We start from the raw sequence: 19,889 nt of genomic DNA, 5'->3' as shown, positions 1-19,889 counted from the left end.
GACATGGCCATGCATTGACTTAACTGAGTCACCCATCTTTGAGAACCATACATAATACCACCAATGACTTGCACTCACGCCTTAGAGCTACAACTGCTCTACACCCTGCGTACTCCAGCAAGCCGACTGTACCATTATATGCGCGTTCTCCCAGCCGAACCGTCGGCTCTGATACCACTTGTTAGGCCCACGAGTCCACCAAAAGCTCCACCATTAGTATGATATTGTCCGCTTTGGGCCTATCCCGCACGGATTTGTTTTTGGGCTCCTTCCCAAAAGGCCTCATACTAATTTGGTTGGTGAACTCTTATAAACTAGGTGACTTCTTCTTATCTCTCTGATGCGGGACTTGGGATGTATACCTAACAAAAATGTTATTCAGGTGAGTCAAATTCATATTATATTATCAATATATAAGGACAATAACCTATGGTCCTGCGAAAATATTCACATAATTGTCAACATTTTCGGACAACAAATATTGTCGACCATTTAGAATTAGAATGCAATGTAGGGATTTTATAAATACTTAATCATCTACTAATATAATATAGACATCATAATTCATTGAAACTGAACAAGCTTAACATTACCAAGCAATACGCATTCCATGCACCAAGCTCTTATGCAGAGATCACCACCATCTTCCTTTACATTCATTCCACTTAAATTTCGTGTAAGCTCGAATTTCTCTGACGGTAGGATAGTGCCTCTTTCAAACTCTAATGTGGTTCCTAACATGATACCATCACGTATATGCTTACCTTGTATAAACAAGCTTTGAGAGGCATGAATCGATTTTGAAATTTGACAACTTTATCGTGCTACTGGGAAAAGAAACGGAAGTTTGTTTCTTGCACACCAAATGTTTGTTGAAATGCCTAGCTGAAATTTTGGCACTGAAATGGAAACTCATAGGGTATTTAGTAGAGTATAATGCAGCCAACGGAGTACCCCTTGTAGGAGAGAGAGTGATAACAAGCAAAATTGTTATTAGAGCTGTCAATTCAGTTACTCGAATCGGGTTCAGGTTGGGTCATCTCAGGTTTCAGGTCATATTCGATCAGGTCGTATCAGGTCATCAGATCCAGCAGATCGGGTGCCGGTCGGTAACGGTCCTAATTTGGTTAGGTCTGCCTCGGTTTATTTGTCCCTGCAGGTTCGGTCGGGTCCGTCACGGTCAATTTCGGGACAATTCATCTTTTGTGGTCAAATGGTGTCGAGTCGGGTTTATGACAGGCTTGTAGCAAGTCATTTCAGGTTCAAGTCATGTGTGGGTCAAAAAGTTAACAGGTCGGGACAATAATGGTTTGGGTATGTCAGGTTCGGATCAAGTTCGGGTTGGTAATTATCAAATTGGAATATAATTGAATTATGCAATACTTGGTTTCAGGTCACTTACAGGTCGATTCGAGATTGGAGCTGTGTGGCGTTGCTTCAAAATATTGTAATTATTTAAGATTTCATTGAAAAATCAATGCTTAATTAGTTCATACTAATTATACTACACTTACATCAAGAAATTAATCTTCTTTAAACTAAATTCATCTCGAAACTCAATTATATCTAATTAAATTGTAACAAGTAGGCATTGGATGAGATCAATATAAGTTAAAGCTAATAAAAAATAACAATATGTGCATTTAAGCTAATCATCTTGTATTAAATTCTTTGACCTTGTCAGTACTCGAGTCAAGCCAAAAACACATAAATCAAATCCACGTGTTCCTAGTTAATAACAATAATAGCAAATAGCCATGAGTTATTGAATTAATGATTATTAAAGACTCTTATGTTATGAATCCTAATATTGGCTTACTGAGTATGTTGTGTCATTATAGAATACTACCATACTACAAGTAATGTCTTAAAGTTTAAATAAATCTTGATTCCTGAGTGTAAGACGGACTCTTTGATTTTTGATAAGTGTTAGTAATTATTAGTTTAGTAAGTACAGATCTATACTTATTACTCAAATATTCAATTACAATTGTTTCTAATTTGTAGATTTAATCAATAGCAAGAATAATAATTAGAATTATATGTCATAACAACTTACTTCAAAAGTGTACAGTAATATATGATAATAAATAAGTGTGGTGGATAGTCATAGTAGTATGACTAGTATCAATTCATAGATGAGAAATGGAACCAACCCAATGATAAGATATTCTCACACAACGAATTAAAAATGAATAATGTTTGACTAAATGAGTACATAATTTAGCCATGACTAATAATTATGATTGTATGCAAAAATTATTTGCAGGTTCGAAAAGAATGGCGTTCCTGTTTGACTAACGATTGATGGATTCGAAAAGATTGACGTTTTAATCTTCAAAAAAAAGAAATTTACGGGTTCGAGAAGAATCGTGTTCCCGATTTATTGAAATATTTGGTGAGTTCGAAAAGAATTGGCGTTCTCATCAAAAAGAAGAAAAAATTTGGCGGGTTCGTAAAGAATGGCGTTCCCAACAATATATCTATATAATTTGATTTGACTTAATTTTTTTTGGTTTCTCCAATCGCAACGTTCGTATTACTGCCGTTGCGATTGCGGGAGGGTGTTAGAGATATATTAGGATACTAAAGATATGATAAATATCTTTAGGATATCAGTAGTTAGGATATTAATTATCTTAGGGAAATATTATCTTATGATTTATTTCAGAGATAAATTAGGAGGTGGTTTTCCGGATAGGAGTTTCTATGTACTCCTATATATATTGTAGTCATCGTTCATTATTGAACACACCTTAATAAAATCATATTATTTCTCTCCTCATAAACTTGTCAGAAAGGGAGGAGCCTACTAACATAGTCCATTAAATATGATGATATTATAAGTGACCTTTAGCATAAAAAGTCACAAAAAAAAATGATTAAGCTCTAATAGACTTATTAATATTAATGGGAGTAAAATATGTTCCAAGGTAATATTCAAACTGACCCATTTGAAACTTCAAACTAAAAATTAATGAAACATTCACATAATTTAAAATTTTGTGCTATATAATATAATTTGTTAGTCAATAACCGAAACAGGACGAGATAACTTTAGACATCAAGATGAATATAACTTATAGTTTAAACTTGATTTTCACTTACTAGAATCGATCATACATACAAATGTACAATAGTTAGATTGAAACTTTATCCTATTTGATAAATATTAATTAATAATAATAACAAAAATAATTAAAAAAAACAAATAAAATAACAAAATTAGCTATACTAAATTGCTAATTATTAAAACAAAATTTATAAACTTTAAAATTAGTAATAATAATCGACATGAATAAGTATATATTAGATACAAGAAAAAAGGTTTTGGGCGACAAAAATATTCGTCGCCCAATGGGACAATTTCGTTGCACAAAGGTTTGGGCAACGAGATTTTTGCGCGCCAATTTCGTCGTCTTAGGCTCGACGCCCATTGTATTTAGTGCGTCGAAAATGGTGATCGTCGCACAAACCACATCTTGGGCGTCGAGTTACATTCGTTGCCCATAATGGTCTTTTGTGCTACGAGCTGCGTATCCGTTGCACATTTATGGGGACAGTTGGGCTACGAGTTTCTTAAACCGTTGCCCATACTTGACTGACTTTTGGCAACTACTTAACTTTCGTCGCCAATATTACTGAACTTTGTTCAACAAATACTGTTTTTTGTCGCCCATTATATCTAGTAGTCTTGCATGACATGATGTCTTGGGCAACACCAGTTTCGTCGCCCAAAATACTTTAGGCTACGAATTGTTGTACATATTTTTCTTTTGCATGATAAATTGAAATGACAATGTGTGAACCCTATTTTTTTGCCCAAATTGGTATGGACTACAAATTATTATTATCGTGTAATCTATAAGCTTTTCCCCTGTTCATATATATTAAATGAACCTATTAAAAACAAAAGTATGAGATAATAGAAGAAGTATTATTGGAATAACAAATTGTATATAATCGAAGTACAAAAAAATGATCTTCAAATTTGTCATCCAATGTGACTTGAATAATTCAAAGTAAATCTTAAAAAAAAAACTAATTAGGAGTATCCATTATCTACGAAGAAATTCACATAATCCAAGCCTTATCATAACTTTCCTCTGCTAATTTCGAAAAATAGTCACGACCCATTGTTCCTGATAAAATAAATAAAAACGTTATAATTGGATACCAATGTGATTAAAAAAATGGAGGGGGGGGATTAATGATCTGTTTACTCTTTCTCTCGAAAAAAAAAATATATAAGTGCACCAATATAACAAGTATAGTAAAGTTAATAAATCATGCATGAGTCGTGACCTTATATAACATCAAAAAGACATATGACAGTTGAAATGCAGATAGCTCTAATTGTATATAAGCCAGAAAAAAGAACTTTAACCTTGACTTGACAAAACTTCTTACAACCTTATACGCTAAGCTACCAGCATCATCAGCCTTACAAAGGGAACTCCAAACGGAGCCACCCACAGATATTACAGTAAGGCACACCTGTGGACAAAAGCTAAGGAGGTAAATGCAAAAAAAATTATGCCACCAAGGTTGCACCTATTAGAAAAATTATGTTCCTTCTCTCAAGTACATCTTCTATAGGATGACAAACAATTATAATTGACGAGAATTAATCCCAGAACTCAACATCACCACTGGAGTTCAGACGTCTAACTAAAAATATTTACTAGGGACATAAGATTACAAGCAAGCAAAGAATGAAACAACATAGAACAGGAGATAGATGCTTAGGTCCACGCAACTTGCCAAAAGCTCAAAAAGATGATTTCACATCACCAGTATAAAAATAGCAGCAAGCTCAGATGTGCTTCTCTCAGTTGTCTTGGCATGGCACAGATCAGAAGCATATGTTTCAGGCAACTCCCAAGTGATATATATTATTGTTTTACTTTTAACTATTATCGAAGTAAGCTCCTACATATAAACTATCCTTGATGCCTAAAAATCTATTAGATGCAACAAGTGCAACAAGAATACTCACGACAGAAGAGACCATTGCAAAATATCAGAAGCCACTACAAGTGAGAATGGATCCATTGAGGCATTCAGAAAAAAAACACAAAAAAACATTTAGATACTGGTCAAGAGTCAAGACTTAACAGGATACCTTCGAGAACATATAATATATATTCAATCCATCTACAAATAAGCAAGGTTCTTGAAGGTCATACTCAGCTTAAGGAACTTGATATGAATACAAATGCAATTAATAGAGCTGGTGCTAGTGTTTTGGCTAACATGGTGGCGAATAAGCCTAATTTTCAATTGTTGAATATTAATGGGAATTTCATCTCAGCTGAGGGTGATGAAGAAGAGAACGAACTCAAATCCAAACTGAAGAAACTTGATGTTGATGAAGAATAGGTAAATTTCGGATATGTGAAAGTTACTTAGGATCAGCAGCTTACTTTTAGCAACTAAATCCATAACTGTCCTATTTTATCTTGGACATTGCTTTGGATTGATAGCATCTTAGAGCAAGACAGAATTATCCATAGTTGTCCTATTTTATCTTGGACATTGCTTTTCAGGTATACTTCTTCCCTAGATGTTTTTGAGGAGGCATTACATAAATGCTAATTACAGTAAATTAAAGGGTTAAAATTGCATGATTCTGAGACAGGGGAATACATTAGGTGGATTCAGTTTGAGGTTAACTGGGACGGATAATTTCTATTGGACTGTATTCTTCCATGTTTAGTAAAAAAAATTAATTAGTCCTAAAGTCAGGTATCATGTTGGAGTTGGACCTCCTCTTGTTCTTCTTTAGGCTTTTGTAAACAGGGGGTGGTCGCACTTTTATAGTGAATGAAAGTTTAATGCACCGTAGAAACATGTTTAAGCAAAAAGAGAAAGGAATGCGGCTAAACTGAGCTCTGTATGCAGAAGGCAAGGTATAAAGGAGCTGAAACATTTATAGCTAAATGAGGAAAAGGAAAATAGACATATAATAGAAACCCATGGCTGCATCTAAATGACTAAGCTGCTAGATATTTTGCTTGATACAAACCTAACTGGGTAGAAATCATATTAAGATACTCTAACAGGGTAGGTTTCCTTGATTGACATGGTTCAAAGCCCATAAAAGAGCTAAGTTTGGAAATAAAACTCGAAGGATCATCAAGACATCACTCCTCAGGTCCATGATGCTTGCAAAACAGAAAGAAACCAAAATTGAAGTTTCATGAAATTTTGGGGAAAAAACCTCAATACAGTAAAGGGAAGTAGTAGAGATAACATTCACCACATGTTTCAGTGAAGGGGTTCGAGGGAACTTCAGAAGGTTGTTCAAACGCGCGCGCACGCGCACACACACACAATCGTTAAAAATTATCTTCAAGAAACAATTGAATGTTGACTAAAGTATATAACATGTAGTTACCGTTCAAAGTGGATCATTAAAGTGATCATGGGGTTTCTATTAGCCTCTTGTAGAATACTCAATCAAATCCTTGAACAGATTTAGATAAGGTATGCAAAAACTTATAAGTATCAACCATTAATCAAGGAATGAATATGATGAGTAAAAAGGAAGAAATTTGAAAGTTTCCTTTAATTTTCACCTTCCTTGACATCCAAAACTCTTAACAATTTCTGTCAATTACCTATATATAGACCAACTACGTACCATGACACTTTCGCAATTGATGGGCTGAAAACGATTCTTATACTTCACAATTTTTATATTAACGTAGCAAAGAGGTGCTAGCTTTATACTAACCTAATTAAGTGACCAAGCACATTATCAGTAACACTACCCTGCCACCAAAAAAGAATCAGATCATGCAATCTCTACAGCAAAATCAAGTGTTGTGCTGCAACACTAGTGGAAATTAAATTACCATGTTGGAATCACTTAAGACTTTTGTTTATTGAACCTATATTTATCTTCTAGATGCACTTACACTGACATAACCATAATCTCAAATTTGATCCTTCACTTCAATCTCATTTGCATTATTAGGCTAAGTGACTAACCATGGAAAAATTTATGCGTAGCAAAAGGATCGAAACTATGAACATTAAACAAGATAAACTATTATAGTCACACACTGCACAATCATTGTTACTAGTCCCATGTCTCACATACCATATCATATGATTATGCCAATGCCAATGCCTCCAACAAAGCTCTAGCCTAAGGAAAGCATACAGGTCAGCAGGGGGTGGTGGCAGTAAGGGGGGTCTGTAGGGGTGGTGGCAGTAGGGGGAGTGTCTGTAGGGATGAACTCAAGAATCTTGCAGTCACCGTTCATCTTTGCAGCAGCATGAAACAATTTCTGCTTTACCAGTATAATATTTACTGCAGGGTTTGGGGATGCATCGCCAAAAGCAAAGGCAGCCAAAAACCTCCACCTATTCTTCACTTACATCCAGAACATTATGACTCATATCCTCTACATTAATATACTAATCTAGTAATAACTAATAAGCTTAAACAAATAACAATCACCTTAATCTAGAAATTCCCTACAACTTCTTTAATCAGTTAATCACATGGAAAGATTTAACCCAAGAAAATGGTCAATTGTCAAGCAAAACAGTTGTTTACCTTGAATTATTGATATGAATTCGCTAGCTTCACCGTTGATCTCCGGCAGCCACCCACAACATCACCTGCGTAATTTTTAAAAGTTAGGGCAGAGCATAAGAGGGTAACAATTGACCATCAACCAAAATTTCGATCATAATTAAAGAATTCATCAAAGAAACCTCCTGAGATCGTCAAGATGCTGAGAAACGTGAGTGAGGTGGTTGAGAATGTCGAGAAACCTGAGAAAACTTAGACGTGAGATATGTCAATCATCGCAGTTTGATTTATGAGAAAATTAATTGGCCATCCTAATTGACTTGTTACCTGAGAGACGTCCAGGATCTCGTCGAAAGTCGCCAATTCACCGGGTAAACCGAAGGTGAGGGCACCGCTGAACCACCGTGAACCGAAGAGAGTGAGTTGAGAGTTATGAGCAGTTGAATGTGAGAGGAAGGAACGTGATTTTGGAAGGAACGTGATTTTGTGGGAATTTTTTGGAGCGGGTTATTTTTCCGCTATTTTTTGTTTGGCATGGGCAACGAATGTTAAATTTGAATTGGCCTATTTACTAGATAAGGACAACAAAATACATCGTTTTGTCGCCTAATAAAAGAATTGGGCAACCCAAACTTATTTTGTCGCCCAAATATGAATTTGGGCAACAACAAAAAGTTTAGTCGCCCTATAATACACACTAGGGCAACAAAATCAGCTCGTCGCCCTTGTTTTCGATTATGGGCCACGAAATTCAGTTTTGTTGCCCTTTTGTTTCAAATTCGTCGCCCAAAACCTATTTTCTTATAGTATTAAATATAAATCAATGAACCATAAACTCTCTATTTTTGTGTGCCTCTTGATCCCCACTCCTCATTGGCTAAAAAATAAGCACATAGATCATGATCTTAAACCATTGATTTTTGACAACATTAGCCTAACTTAAATCTCAACCCTCCATCTCTCCCACATGCACCTTGATTTTCCAAACAGTAATAATTTTTTTTACCTCTCTCAACCCTAAACTCAATATTTATGCCTCTTTCACTCTCCAGCCATCTCTTTCCATCTCCGTCAACTCTCACACCATCTCCTTCACTCACACTTCCACACCATGATGTTCATCTTCATTAGCAAAATTACACTTAATTAACAAGCAGAAATTGAAGGATGTGGTGATAATTTGGTCTAGGAGAAGCTGAAGATTTGGAGTACAAATTTTCTCTTTATTCTTTAGGTAATTTCACATACATTTATATACTCTATGCCAGATTTTTTTTTTTAAAAAAAAATTATGTTTAGATATGTAATTTGCTGAAGTGGTTTATTATTTTTCTCTTTCTATAAGTACTCATAGGATTTGGTTTTGAGTTTGATTGGTTCACTGTGCATAAGATATTTGTCGCCCCTTTATTTTATCTACTTCCATCCATATTAGATTGCACTGATCTTAGAGGGTGCGATAAAATATCAAGATGAAGGTGGCTTGGGGTAAATTAGATAAATTACAGTGCAGGCATGCGTGAATTAACACAAGTATGTGCAGGTTACAACAACTTTATTTGTTGGGAGTCAAAATTTTTAGGGTTGAGCCAAATTTTATTAGTTGAATAAATTCTAGTGATAATAGATAGCATCACTAATATGCAACCTGGTGTTTACATCTAATGTGGAATCCACTAATATTACAACTAATATGCGTGAATTACATTGTGGATAGATGTAGTCCAATTTGTAAGAGTCCACAAAAGGCACGTCATGATAAATCTCTATTTTATGTGATCACAAAGCAATTAAGTCTATGCTTTGATTTTTTAGGGGGCCTTGAACTTGTAATTAAGTCTATGCTAAATTTTTCCATTGTTATTCTGCATATTATTTAATTTTCTGCTAACTTGTAAGTTGGTGTTGAGGTTTGGTGTTTAGAATTGTTACTTTGTCAGTAAAACTCTCTTTTGTAGTTAAGGCTACATTAACATAATAACTGATGGAAGAATATGTGAAATGCAGGGGATATTCCTACATTCTCTCCTTAATTCTTGTTGGACCATGGACAATCAAGAAGTACCACATGGATTTGATAATGAATATGAGATAGGTAATGATTAATTATTCTTACAAATTTTATAATTTCTGTTTTTTTTTGTTTGTGTGTAATTATACGTTGTGTTTTTGAAGGAATTGATGGTAATGATGATCAAGTGTCTCATATGGTTGGTGATCCTACAATTGATGTTGCATCTCCAAGTCAAAAGAAAGCTTCTTCCAAAAGGGGACGACGTACTTCACCGGTTTGGGATCACTATGATTTCCTTACCTTACCAGAAGGTTTGATTGCAAAATGTAAGTATTGCAAAACACAAACATATAAGTATGATAGTCGTGTTGGTACTTCTAATGCTAAAAGACATTACACTAATTGTCCGTCTTACTCTGAGCACATGGCCAAGAGTCCTAATGTGCTTGCTGGTTCTAATTTTGATCAAAAAACTTATCTGAAATGATTTGCTTAATCTATATTATGTCATGGATATGCATTGAGTATGGTTGAGCATGAAAGGACTAGAAAATTGCATGCTTATATGAACCCTATGGAAAAAACTGTTAGTAGAAATACTATGACTAAGTAGTGCATGGCAGAGTATAATGGTTTAAAGAAACAATTGTTTGACACGTTACCGACTTATATTGCAAGGAGATCATTCGACTCCATGGTGTTCCTAAAACCATTGTGAGTGATAGGGATACTAAATTCATGAGCTACTTTTGGAAGACACTATGGAAGCTCCTTGGTACAAAGTTGTGCTTTAGTACTTCACACCATCCTCAAACTGATGGACAAAATGAAGTAACTAATAGAACTTTGGGCGCCTTACTTAGAGGCTTGGTAAGTAAGAGTACCAAGGATTGGGATATGAAGCTTGCACATGCTGAGTTTGCTTACAATAGGTCCCTTACCTATGCCACAAACTGCTCTCCATTTGAGGTTGTCTATGGCACTAACCCTAAGGTACCTATTGATCTTATTCCCTTCCCTAGTGATGAAGTTTATCATGTAGATGCTAAGGAGAAGGCGCAAGCTATGCTAAAGCTTCATGCACAAGTTAAGGCAAGAATTGAGAAAGTGAACACCAAATATCAACAACTAGCTAACAAGAATCGAGTACAACATGTGTTTAAAGTTGGTGATTTGGTTTGGTTGCACTTAAGGAAGGAAAGGTTCCCAGGCCTTAGAAAGAACAAGCTTATGCCACGCTCAGATGGTCCTTTCAATATTGTAGGGAAGGTTAATGACAATGCCTTCAAGATTGAGTTACCTGGAGACTACAATGTAAGTGCCACTGTGAATGTGGGAGATTTGGCACCTTATGTCCATGATGAGGAGATGGCTCAATTGAGGTCAATTGTTTCTAAAGAAGAGGAGGATGATACAGGAGTAGTGGATGCAAGTTTACTAGCTCTTGCACATAAAAGCATCTCATTAAACCTTGACTCAATTGATGTACATGGAGGACTCTTCATGGGGATGACAACAAAGGTAGTAGCATGCTTGCTAACTAACCTAGGTGGCGTGTGACATGGCACAGAGCATGGCACAGTCATGAGAGTTCTAGTTCTACTAGGACTCATATCTTTAATGTTTTTCTAGTCCTACTTGTCTTAGGAATCATGATTTTGCCTACGTTCTTAAAACGATGGATTTTACATGATTCAAGGAGTCTAAGGAGTCTAGGACTTAGGGACTTGTCCTAAGCCTATTAGGGTTTGGTTTGTATCTACTAGTAGGAGTAGTTTGTTTATTTCCTACTAGGATTAGCTTAATTAAACTAGTATAAATAAGGGTCTATGTAGTTCGAAATATTTACAGATTTTAATAAGAATTTTCGTGAGTTTAGTTTAAACATTGAAGTGTTTATTCAATTCCTCTTGAGTGTTGGTGGGTTTGCCTTTATGCATTCAAAACCCTTAGTTTTATTCCGCAACTTGTTATTTGATCTTAATAAGATTAAATACATCAGATACTCAAATCATGTTTAAAATTACAAGAATACATTACGATACGCAAATCGTATTTTCTAACTTAAATTTGGGTCATACTAGTCATACATAGCATTTATATCAAAATATAAAAGCCACATAATAATACCATATATTATACTTGTCAACAATTAAAATATCAAATATTTTTAATTAAAGCAAGAGGATAAAGTATTTAAGTAATTCCTAACCACCTAAAGATTTTATCTTAGAAAATCTAGCCTACCAATTTTAATTAGATTAAATGATAAAATTATGAAAATATTTAACTGAAAATTAGCTTAATATTATGAGAATCTGTTTTTTTAAAAACTGCTGCTCAACAAAACGTGGCTAGCAAGCCACGCTGCAGCTGCTGCCGCTGCAGGGCTGCTACCACCGCAACCCACTTGCTGTCATTCGGACCACTTGGAGCAGCCACCGTGGCCCCACAAGCCGGTGGTTGCGCCACCCAGCGTGGCTGCTCCGCCTTCTCCTTTTATTATTTTTTTGTGTTTTGTGGAATTAGCTTAAATTACAACTTCTTGTAAAATAATTTAGTGATCTAAAATAAACTAAACATAAATTCCTTTATGCCTAATTCTGAAAAATTAATTAAAACTTCATTTTAAATAATTTTAGGGCTATTCATATCAATTAACCTAAAATCATATAAAACTCCTTTTACATGAATTAATTTGTCATATATAAATAATTTAAATATGAAAAATCTGATTTACTATATGACCTAAATTTTTGAAATTTTCATAAAATCTCTATTTTACTTTAATTTATTTTATTATTATTCACATAAATTAATCTCTAATTCGCATAAAACTTTCTTTTACAAGAATTAATTTTCATACATAAATAATTTTAAACATGAAAATCAGATCAATAATATGAAGTAAACGCTCCAAATTTTCGAAAAATTTGAGATCTAAAATTACAATTGATTTTCGAAAATTAGGAGTTATATTTAAAAAATTCAGCCACCCTAGAATTAAATTTCAAAAAAATAAGTTTAGGTCGAATTAATTAAATTTTCGATCAATATTAAAATTAAACAAATTTAATCTCCAATTACATACAATAATCCATAATTTAATTCCTCCTCTTAATCAAATTAAAATTAGTCATACAAGTCAAAATAAAACTAAACTTTATGACCAAAAAACCTATATGCAAGAGGCTAAAACTGATACCACTATAGGGATTTTAAGTACTATAAGCGGAATTCAATGAGTTAAATTCATAAAAGCGCTTAAAACAAGATCACATGCATATACAATCCAGGATCACATAATAGTTTAGAATTAACTTTTGATGCGTAATTTCCACAAAGCTTGTTATAATCTGGAGAACGAAACCCAACTGCAATTCCTCTACTTGGTCCACATATCCTGATCAACACTCCACCAATGCTAATTGGAATGAAGAAGGTCTTCTTTTTCTTTAATGGAGTAACCTTGACTTTTGGGAAGAATGAGAGCGAGAGATGAATATTGAGAGAGATCTTGTATTTTTTCTTATGATTGCCTAACTAAATATATAAGTATATAGGTTAGCAATCCCCTTCCCTTTCTCCTCTTGGCCGGCCACCCTAGAGCTCTTTTGGGCTCTAGGTTTTCTTTTATTCATCCAAATAATTATGTGTGACCTAATAAGATCCATTTAATTGGGTTTCGGGTTTATAATTTCCTTAGACGAAGTTCTATGATATTCTCTAACAAGAAGTATAGACGATCCAATTTAATAATTTTATTCTCTCCGTAATACGATCCATATTATAATTAGTAATTGCATTAAAGTCAAGGACACAATTCGTTCAATATGTTATAATATATAATGGATCAATTTGAGAAGACAACTCATATAGTTTGGATTATACATGAATCCCATGTAGTTAGGAATAAAATGGAAAGAGTGGTCATAGTTTTTTTTTGATAGGAAACGCGAGAAACCGTTTTATTAAATCAAATCCATTTCCGCCAAAGTTAGAATACTTTGGGGAAAGGAGTTAGTACAAACAATTTCAGCATTACCCTGCACATTCCACCTAGCCATTAGATGTGCAACAGTGTTTCCCGCTCTCCTAAGATGACAAAAAGAAACAGCAGTAAAGACTTCACTAAGGCTATGTTTAGTTCGCCTGAAATTTTCTGATCTGAACTTATCTGATCTGATCTGAACTTATTTTTTCTGATCTGATCTGATCTGAACTTATTTTTTCTGATTACAAGATCTTATCTTTTAGTTTTTTCTCAATATATAAGAAAAAATATAGTCATGTGGGGTCTTGTTTGATTCGTTTCAATGAGTACTTTATTAATATTCAATTATTATAATTTTTACTAATATGTAATGAAAGATATAATGATTTTTAAATATAAGCATAATCTGAACTGATCTGATCTGAACTTATTTTTTCTGATCTGATCTGATTAGATCTGAAATAAGCAAAAATAAGGTGAACTGAACATAGCCTAAGAGTGATTACATCCGAAAATAGAGAAAATATAGGAGCAAAACCCAGCTGTTTGCTACATAGACTAGAGATGACAGATAGTGAATCTCCTTCCAAGCACACCTTTGTGAACCCAAACCGTCGGGCTACCATCACTCCAAAGAGTGGTCATAGTTGGGATTGGGATTATTGTGAATTTTTCAACTTTTTTGGGGTTTCCATATATACTCAATCTCTCCTACTCTTTCTCCTTCTGTCACTTCTCTTTTTCTTTTCCTGCCTCCTAGTTTTTTCTGATTTTCTCTGCTTTTGTACTGAAGAAACCAAGGGACGCAAAACATCAGCAGAGCAACAAGAAATGGGGATATTAGAGCACGTTGTAGACTTTTGTGATGCAACCATCCCAAAGCATAATAAACGTAAGCCATTACAATTTACAGGTAAGCTTCTCAAATGTTTCCCCTTTTAACTTTTTTCTTCTTTATAATCAATGCTACTCCGTCTCTTCATTTCCCCTCATGTAACCCTGCTCGTTGGTTCCTCAATATTTGAGTGTCGAAACTTAAATACTTCCTCAGTTCCGTTTTAAATGAAACGTTTGCTTTTTCACGCAATCCAACGCGCTTCTTTAGTTATTAACTAGTTATTAGGCCCGGGCTATGCTCCGGGTAAGAAAATTTTCATTTATTAATATTGTACTTTGATATGATGTCACTAATTACAACTTGGTCTAGTGGTTAAAACTTTAGTACATGAACTTGAGGTCACGGGATCAAAACCTATACCATGCAATTTCTATTTTTTTTATTGTACATGGATTACATGAACTAAAACTCCCTAGGGAGAGCGCCACGTGGCACCGTTCCTAGTTTGCGCACGCCTTTTAATATATTAGTATAGATATCTTTAGTTGTGTAAACGTAAAAAATATAAAAAAGTTATAATTTGATAGTATACATCGAGACGAATCTAACAAGATCCCACTTGACTATGTTTTTCTTTATATAATAGCGATAAATTGGAGTTAAAATTGATTAGTGAATAGTGTCATTTCATCCAATGTTTCATTTAAAACAGAACGGAGGAAGTACTTCACTTTTTACGTTCCCTTGTACTACGAGAGTAGCTGGGTCCGAGTAATATAATGTCTAAATCTCTTCTACTACAATTATCTTAACAATGGAATGATGGGAAGTAAGGGTTGTCTCCATTTATTAACAGACGGTTGAGATCAAAGTGAAAATGGACTGTGATGGTTGTGAAAGAAGAGTCAGAAACTCTGTCATCCATATCAAAGGTAACACTACATAATACTTCTTTTTCTTCTTGTCTTTTCATTTTTTTTGCTGAACTTGACATAATATTTTCGTTGTAATTTTGGTAAACAAAAGTCAAACTACATGGTAATCTAGAACGAAAGCCAACACTATAGTAACAAAAATGATTTTGTACATTACTGAAATAATTGATGGAAATGTTTCTTTGGCGTAGCTTCTGCCCTTAGCTTGTGTATATGATAAGTGTTATTAATGGAGAAAGAAAGCAAAGAGCGAGGTTCAGTTTTCATTTTGGTAAAGGATTAAGTAAAAACACATGCAATAATGAATCGATGTGATCAATGAGACAACGATATCACCGCTAACTCTGTTTAATAAGCGCCATCTGCATCATTACTAATCATTTCAATTTTCAACATATCAAACTTCTAATTTTTTTTTCCAGAATTCCTTTTTTTAAGCAGACCGTAAAAATACGATTTATTCGGTTACTTCATTAATTCTCTCATGTATACCGCAACATAACAGAAAGTCTGATCACCGTTCCATAATTATTTCCAAACATTGCAAAAATAAAGCTGATTTTTTTTAATTTCTAATTAGAAAGTTCTACATTTTTTTTTTTTTTTTTGAAAGGTAAGGAAAAAACAATCTTAGACTACCCTCTTTATCAAGGAAAATGAGTAAGAGTTTATCTTGTAAGAAACCACCTACTTTTAAATTAAAATTAGACAATGGGAAGCCCAATATTAAAAAGAGAATGAGCCCAATAGTGACTAGGTTAATTTCTTTCGGTGACTAGTTTAATCTATTTAGTGACTAAGTCTATTTTTATATTAAAATTAGACCGTCTCCTTTAATAATTTTTGAATGAGTAAAGTGTCTGATAAAAAAAATTGAAGAAAGTGAAGAATTATTAAAACTAGAGTTAAATGGCCTATATTTACAATCCAACCAACTGTTCTATTGGCTTCCCATTTCTATATATCTAAACGTTATACATACACAACTTATAAAATACAAAGATTATGGGGATTGGACGGAACATTTATTAATAGGATGTATTTCCAACGCGCAAAATGCTAAAAAGTTTAAGACTTAGATAATGAAATTGTTTCTTGAAAAAAAAAAAACAGAATGAATAGGAAAATTTTCTTTAAACTTATCTTCATATGCTTTCGCCTTCGGTGACACGTTCGTTACAACAATCCGACTTGCGTGGATCCGGTTCACACTAAAAATAGTGTGGACCAGGTCCAGGCACGCGACCTGTTATATCACTTTAACACACACTATATCATTTTAACATACACTATATCACTTTAACACACCCTATATCACTTTAACATACACTATATCACTTTTAACATACACTATATCATTTTAACACACACTATATCACTTTAACACACCCTATATCACTTTAACACACACTATATCATTGTAACATACACTATATCATTGTAACATACACTATATCACTTTAACATACACTATATCATTTTAACATACACTATATCATTATAACATACACTATATCACTTTAACATACACTATATCACTTTAACATACATTATATCATTTTAACATACACTATATCACTGTAACATACACTATATCATTTTAATATACACTATATCATTTTAACATACACTATATCATATCAATATACACTATCATAAACTCACGTGATATGGACCGGGTGCACACTAATTAGTGTGCACCGGGTTCATATTAGTTTTTTTATCGTTACAAAGGTATTTTTACTAATTATATGACTATAGCTTGTTTTTGTATAATATATCCATACATTATTTTTTATTCTTTTAAAATTGGTAAGGAGAAGTGTCCTATTAAATAGAAACCTCTCGCAAGTTAATCCTGACCTAACTACACAAGCAGACCTCTAAGAGTGCGGCCGAGGGAAGGGTAGGGAATCCAACCCCTAAAACTGTCCGTACTGAGATTTAGGCTATGTTTAGTTCACCTTATTTTTGCTTATTTTAGATTTAATCTGATCAAATAAAAAAAATAAGTTCAGATCAGATCAGATCAGATCAAATTTTAAAATCATTATTACTATTAAATATCTTTCATTACATATTAGTAAAAATTATAATAATTGATTATTAATAAAGTACTCATTGCGACGAATCAAACAAGATCCCACATGACTATATTTTTTCTTATATATTGAGAAAAATCTAAACAATAAGATCTTGTACTCAGATCATAAGATCAGTTCAGTTCAGATCAGATCAGATCAGATCAGAAAAAATAAGTTCAGATCAGATCAGATAAGTTCATATCAGAAAATTTCAGGTGAACTAAACATAGCCTTAATCTCGAGTTTTGAGATTGTGAGACATAAACCTTACAACTAGACCAAGTACTACTTCATATAATATACACAATATAAAATGTAAATTGTTTTCTCCTATAGCTGTATACTAGTCTCTTATATATGTATGATTTACCAACGTAAAATGATTAATTAGCTGGTATAGTGGTATGGGTTTTTCCATATTAGTATAAATCCTGAATCCTACCTAATATGATTTCTAAAGATTAGATGATCTGAGTTATGTAGTCGGCCGTGTTGATATGTCAAAATTATAATCTGGCAGCAGTATTCTTTTTTATTGTTGAATCCCATTGATCACCATATGAGAGTGCCACATTAGAGAAAGAGGAGAGACTAAATCACTCTATAATCTTAGGAGTTACTCTTTCTATCACCAATTGATTTTAGAATGAAACCACTTTGGGCTTGTAAATGGCCTAAACTCTCCTCTTTTTATTAGATTACCAGACCCATTTTATATAATATGAAAATTAACATTTATCATATATATTGGAAATTGAAAACAATAACACTAGCCGCTAAGTTATCTACACCTTTTGTTAACGAATAATGTATTAGTATGTTTGCGCGCGTATGGTGAACCAAATTATAGGAGTGAAATCCGTGGACGTGAGCCGGAAGCAAAGTAAAGTAACGGTGACCGGAAATGTGGAACCAAATAGGGTGTTAAACAAAGTGAAGAGCACAGGGAAAAGAGCAGAGTTTTGGCCGTATGTACCATACAATATGGTGTCCTACCCTTACGTTGCTCAAGCTTATGACAAAAAAGCACCCTCCGGCTATGTCAAGAATGCACCTCAAGCCTTTGCTACTCCTGATGCTCCTCATGAGAAATATACTACCATGTTTAGTGATGAAAATCCTAATGCAAGACTTTTGAGTTTTGACACTTAACAAAACGGTATAGTATATGAAATTAAAGAATAAGGGAGATATCTTATAATTGGGTTATAGATGTAAAAACGTAATCACTACATAATCAACTTTTATAATGTCCAGTCTTAGTTACAATTATCATATATATTATTATTCATAAATCTTATACTTGATTTTATAAGCATTTTTCAATATTTTGTCTAGTGTAAAACTGAAAAACTCGGCGTTAAAAATTACAATTTCGATAGAAATACGGAATGAATATGTTATCAATTAATAAAAGTGTTAGAGATCAAAAAGCTTGTCTATGCCTTCATGATTACAGGTAATTATAATACTTTGTTATGTTTTGCTTTGAAACATTTAGCATTGAAGTTGTAGTAGATTAGTTGTTAAACTCTCACATTTTATTTCAAAGGTTATGTTATTTAATCCTATTGTAAATATGTGTAATATAAGCTTGAGCACAGTGCCACCTGACATCATTCCTTTAATAGAAACATCTTTTTATTTACTTGTATATATAATGCTTTATTTTTATTCAATGAGGATCAATAATGCTCCTTGGTCATACACATCTTGTAAATCCTTCTTTCAAATAATACTTGCGTCTATTCATTCATTATATGTCGAAGTGTATACACACGTCCACTAGTCCCTCTCACATTCTCCTACTAGAGGTGGGCTGGGCCGAAGTGTATACACACGTCCACTAGTCCCTCTCACATTCTCCTACTAGAGGTGGGCGTGGGCCGGCCTAGCCCGAGACGAGCCAACTCGAGGTCCGGCACGTTGTCCGCTACGTGGGTCGTGGGCCTGTCACGGTCAAGAAATTTATTTCAGGCCTGCACTAGCATGACCCTTCTTAGATGGCCCGTGGACCGAATGCCCCTTTCCTTTGTTTTTTATCCTAAAACTGTCGAAAATCCAAAAAAACTACATAAAACACAGGTCAGGCCCGCAGGAGGCATGAACTCGGCCAGCGAGCTCGTGGGCCTGGGCCGGGCCATGGACAAAATCTAGAAATTTCAGACCGAGCACGGCATGGCCCGCCACTTAAGGGCTCGGGCCTGGCATGACCTATCATTTCCCAAATCCGACCCATGCCCTAGTCTATCTCCTATTCTCCTACATCATGTGCACGCACAACACATAAGTGAAGGTGTACGTTATGTGACTTTGGTGAAGCTTTGATTTACATAATAATTATTAGGTTCGGGTCATGCATCGGATAAGGAACAATTTCATTTATTAATATTGAACTTTAAAATGATAACACAAAATACAACTTGGTCTAGTGGTTAAAATTTTAATATATGAACTTTAATGCCGCGTGACACC

General features: G+C 34.1%; 1 protein-coding gene and 1 long non-coding RNA gene across 2 annotated transcripts; one reads left to right on the top strand and one right to left on the bottom strand.

Annotated features, from left to right (window-relative positions):
- Positions 1 to 3,858: 3,858 nt before the first annotated feature.
- LOC125499100 (uncharacterized) lies at positions 3,859 to 7,617 on the bottom strand. The gene is made up of 2 exons (XR_007275787.1): positions 7,571 to 7,617; positions 3,859 to 4,142 (listed from the first exon to the last, which is right to left on the bottom strand). It is a non-coding gene; the product is annotated as an uncharacterized LOC125499100 (long non-coding RNA).
- A 6,451-nt stretch (positions 7,618 to 14,068) lies between these two features.
- LOC104896607 (heavy metal-associated isoprenylated plant protein 21-like) lies at positions 14,069 to 18,751 on the top strand. Its single transcript, XM_048646513.2, has 3 exons — positions 14,069 to 14,459; positions 15,248 to 15,327; positions 18,265 to 18,751. The coding sequence occupies exons 1-3, from the start codon at positions 14,122 to 14,124 to the stop codon at positions 18,564 to 18,566; spliced, it is 720 nt and encodes a 239-aa protein (XP_048502470.2). The 5' UTR covers positions 14,069 to 14,121; the 3' UTR covers positions 18,567 to 18,751.
- Positions 18,752 to 19,889: the final 1,138 nt, after the last annotated feature.

This window comes from Beta vulgaris, chromosome 6 (genome assembly GCF_026745355.1).
Source record: "Beta vulgaris subsp. vulgaris cultivar EL10 chromosome 6, EL10.2, whole genome shotgun sequence".
Lineage (NCBI taxonomy): Eukaryota > Viridiplantae > Streptophyta > Magnoliopsida > Caryophyllales > Amaranthaceae > Beta > Beta vulgaris.
Note: the sequence above shows the minus strand (reverse complement) of the source record. Positions and strands in the feature narration are given on the sequence as shown.